Source organism: Geospiza fortis, unplaced genomic scaffold (genome assembly GCF_000277835.1).
Source record: "Geospiza fortis unplaced genomic scaffold, GeoFor_1.0 scaffold188, whole genome shotgun sequence".
Taxonomy (NCBI): Eukaryota; Metazoa; Chordata; class Aves; order Passeriformes; family Thraupidae; genus Geospiza; species Geospiza fortis.
The window spans coordinates 3,289,236-3,293,723 of record NW_005054337.1 but is presented as its reverse complement, the minus strand read 5'-3'; the positions used below and the strand labels follow the sequence as shown (position 1 = coordinate 3,293,723).

The following is a 4,488-nucleotide window of genomic DNA, read 5'->3' as shown; positions in this document are numbered from 1 at the left end:
TCCTCTCCTCTCCTCTCCTCTCCTCTCCTCTCCTCCTGCCTTTTCTCGTCTTTCTCTCAGCAATCTCAGCCTGCTCCAGAGCTGAGCAGCAGGGATGGTTATCCATCTTCCTTGTGGGTTGAGGAGGGGGTGATGAAACGCTGTCATCCTCCTTCTTGCAGGAACTGAACCCTTTTTCTTCCTGCTCATTTGTGGGCATCAAGCACACACCCCGCTGCCTCCCCGGGCTCCCTTCTCACCCCGCTGCCTCCCCCTTTCTCTCTTCCTGCAAGCAATTTCACTGCACCAATATGCCTTTTAAAATAACACATAGTTCTAGGCTTTTAGTCACGACTTCAGCCTCCCTCCCCCAAAAACAACTATCTAATCACCAGAGCAGCTGGTCTGGGTGAGAGGGAGTGATAACGTGAGAACCGGGTGAAGGCAGCTCTGGGGAGGGGGCTTACATTCCTGGCTAATTATGGAGCAGCGCTAAATCTCCTCTCCCCGGGGTCCTCCCCCACCTGATCAGCTGGGGCCACTATTAATGTTATAGACAAACAGGCAGCAGAACTCCTGCCTGAGCGTGGAGAGAAGCATTAGTTCTGTCACAGGTGCAGCCTCTGGGTAAAACAAAGGAGATGGAGTAAGAGGGAGTTCTCATTTCTGGAGATATATGAGGTGCTTCAGCAAACATCAGGCCCTCCAGAGTGATTTATAATCCTGTGCCACGGGCTCGGTGTCCCTCGGCAGTGTGTGTGCAGCTCAGTGATGCTGCAGTGAGTGGAGGTGTAAATGCTGCCCCATCCCACGTGCAGAGTGAACCCCAAGGGAGGGGGGGTCCCCAGGACCACTGCCTGGGTGAGGCTGGGCTGGTGAGTGCCAGGGTGACAGGGCTGCCCTCAGTCTTACTGTGTGCCCCCCTCATGCCAGCTGGTGGATGATGTTGTGATCAAGTTTAACAAAACCCAGTGTCAGCATTAGAGGCTTGAGTCCCTGGGCAAGAGCCTTGTGCCTCAGTGGGGCACATTTGACCCTGGGTCACCTGGGCACAGCAGAGCTGGACAGACAGATCTCACCACCAACCTGTGCCCTTAGCTGGTGCAGCTGTTTCATATCCCAGCTCCATTTCCTTGGCTCTCAGATGTTGCTGCCAGTCTCAAGCACCTATGGATCAGGATCCAGGTCAGAGGGGGATCTCACATCCCAGTTTTCTGTCCCATCTTGGTGCTGTTTTGCTGCAGCACAGATCCTGACCCTTATGGCTGGGACTAGCTCTGGGCTGCTCCAGTTTTCCAGGGGTAGATGAGGTGGTGTTTCAGGAGTCTTTGGCACATAGCCCAGTGGCTGGGCTTCCTTTGCAGGGTGCAGTGGGGCTGAAGCATGCTCTGCAGGTGCTGCTGTCCTGCAGACAGTCTGTGCACAGGCAGGCAGAGGTGCAGTGCTGGCAGCAGCCACGATGGCCTCTGGACAGATGGGGATGGGGGGTTTGCTCTCTGATAGCAGCAGCTGGCCCTTTGTCCTGAAGCTCTGCTTCTCTTTCTGTTTCAGATAACCACTCCCAGGTGTCGAGGGCCTCTCTCCGTATCCGAATCCTGGACGTCAATGACAATCCACCTGAGCTTGCCACCCCCTATGAAGCCGCTGTGTGTGAGGATGCCAAGCCAGGCCAGGTAGTGAGAGTCCCCCAGCTCTGGTCTTGGGCTGCAGGTAGCACTCTGGACTAGTGCCAGCTTGCCCATCTGTCCCGTCCTGCCCGAGAGCCTTGGTGTGCAGCCCCTGTCCCAGTGGGAGTCACTCTGCTGCTCCCACTGAGCCACCTGCAGGGCTGAAGGCTCGTCCCTCCCTGGCTGCAGCTGGTGATGCTGCTGGCTGGACCCTGCAGTGGGACCCTGGGAGAGGCTGTGGGAGCAGCTCTGGTGCTCACCTGTGCCCTCTCCCCACAGCTGATCCAGACAATCAGCGTTGTGGACCGGGACGAGCCTCAGAGTGGGCACCGTTTCTACTTCACCTTGGCGCCTGAAGCCACCAACAACCACCACTTCTCTTTGCTGGATATCCAGGGTGAGTCCTGCTGTACCCTTGGCCCAGCATCCTTCAGGCTGAGCAGCACCTCTGGCCATGGACAGGGAGGTGGGTTATGGTCTCTCTGTGCCTGCTCTGGGTGCTTTGGGCATGTTGCAGAGCTTCTTGTCAACCTGAAATGGTGGGACTGATCAGCTAACAGCTTGGATTTCCTCAAGGAGGCTCTGCCAGCTTTATTCCTCGCTGCAAGCAGCTACAAAGCTCCTCTCGTGCTGTCTGGTTAAGCCTTTGGTATTTTCAGGGCTCTCAGTCCCTTTCTTGATGGGAAATCTCCAACCTGCCTGCAGGCAAGGAGATGATGTGGATTTATAAAAGAACACGCTCCCATTTTGAGCATTATGATTTATTCCTCTCCAAGGTAAATCCTGGAGCTTGGGTTATCTAGGGGCTGGCCAGCCCTGTGCCCCTGTCAAATGGGAGCAGCTCCAGAGCCCTGGGAGGCAGTGGGGCCATGCTGTAGCCAGCCCACAGCCACAGTGTGTTCTCTGGGACACAGCCTGCAGAGCCTGATTCCCTGTCAGGTGGTGGCTCTGGGTGCAGTTCCTCTGTTTACTGAGGCTCATCCTCTCCTTTGGGACAGGCAGCCAGGCAGAGCCTGTCTGTTCCTCTGGGCAGCTCTGGGGTTCTCAGCATCCCTGAGCTCATCCTGGGTGACTCGATGCTGCTGCGAGTGGTGGGGTGTGCCATGCAGGTTCTGTTGGCTGAGCCTGGCTGCTGCTGGACTTTGTACGCTGCATTTGTGTGGACACTAACAATCCAGAAAAGTAGTTATCAGGATGCTTCCTATTTTTGGTTGGTGTTCAAGGGGGAATTTAGGTGCTGATTGTAGCAGTGGGTACAGCGGGGTCCCCTGCAGATACTGGGACCTTCTCCAGCCACATGTGCATGTGCTTGTCACAGGGGCCAGCAGATCACATTGAAATTCTTCTTTGGTTTTGGTTGGGTTTTCTTTTAAAATCATTCTCTTTCTCTGCTTTTGCAGCTTTATCTGTCAAAAGCCTGGTTTAGTTTGTTCTGAGCTTATCACAGGAGCCTTCTGCTGACGTAAGATCCTGCTTGCTCAGTTTGGTTCAGCATTATTAGGGATAGTCAAAATGGAAAAGCTTCAGATGTGATGGTAGCACAGCTGGATATTGCTTTGTGTCCTGAGCAGCACAGCTGTCCCTGACCTGAGTCCCTCCCCCTCTGCTCAAGGGCAGCTGTTCAGAAGACCTTTGCTTCTTATCATGTAAACAGGCTTTAATCCTCAGCCAGATTTTGCCCCTCACCCAGCGATTACCTTCCCTCACTTTCTTTGGAAAACCTTATGGAAATGTGCTTGAACACGCTGAGCTGCACCTGGGTGTCCATCCCTGCCCAGCCCCTCGTGAGGCTCCGAGCTCTGGGCCAGGGTGTCTGCCATGGCCAGGCTGCCACCCCAGAGCCGCCACTGCTGTTTGCTCAGCTGCCAGGGCACATGGCTGGGGGTGTGTGGGGCTCGGCAGGGGCTCCCTGGCTCTGTGTGGGCATCCACCAGCGGTGCCCAAGAGCTGCCCTTGCAGGAGATGCAGGACACCTGTGCCACCATCGCCTCCAGAGCTGCTGCTCTCTTGAGTGGGATGAGGCTCTCGTGGCACAGGGTAACTCTTTGTGCTAAATGATCCCTGGAGCTTTTTGTGTGGTGTAACACTGCATAAAATGAGTAAAAGCTGGCATCACCTCCCGCCTGCTGCTCTTGGGAAAACAAATGTTGTTGCTGCAGGGTTATTCCCAGAGTGTTTGGAGACCCTCCCAGTTGCTGAGCAGTGCTGTCTTCCACAGCAAGAGGAGGTGGCTGCCTGTGGCAGATGGAGGCACCCCTCATTTCTAACAGGGGGCCTTGGTGCCAACTCCCTCCCTTTGATTTCTGCCCCCTTCTCCACTCCATCAGCTGCCCTGGGTGCGCTCACCTTTGCCCCTGCTCTCGTAGGTGACCTTGCTGCATCCTCCCTTGTGTTCCCCCATTGCTTCCCTCTCCTGCATTCACCCCTCTCCACCATGCACTTGTCTCTACTCCCCCGTGCAAATATCAGTGGTGACAAACTGCTACCACCAGCCCATCTGTTTCTTTGTACAAATTTGTAGCCAGTTTTGAAACGTGATTTATAAATATTGCTTTTGCAGCCAAGGAGTGACACTGATGGATGTCAGCACAGATGGATTCTCTAAGCTCTTGCTTAAATCCTCTCTTTTGCTTTGCACCTACTTCTCTTGGCTCCTTTGTGGCACCAGAAAGCCACCTCGGGGAGAGATTTGTTCTCAGCAGGGTGGGGACAGCACTTTTGGGGCTCCCTCCAGATGTCCTGGGTGTGGCACACAGAGCTGTGCTGGCTCAGGGCTGGAGATGCAAAAACCAAGGGTGTCCCTGCAGCCACATAGCTGAGTTACAGGTGATTGGCAAGTTGG

At 54.9% G+C, this 4,488-nt stretch overlaps 1 protein-coding gene across 2 annotated transcripts in view; it reads left to right on the top strand.

Annotated features, from left to right (window-relative positions):
• CDH22 (cadherin 22) overlaps positions 1 to 4,488 on the top strand; it is a 70,895-nt gene that overhangs the window by 57,572 nt on the left and 8,835 nt on the right. For both annotated transcript variants that reach the window (XM_005422316.3, XM_031058009.1), the window contains 2 exons: positions 1,531 to 1,652; positions 1,926 to 2,043. In XM_005422316.3, the coding sequence (XP_005422373.2) occupies positions 1,531 to 1,652; positions 1,926 to 2,043 (240 nt within the window). The remainder of the gene's footprint in view (positions 1 to 1,530; positions 1,653 to 1,925; positions 2,044 to 4,488) is intronic.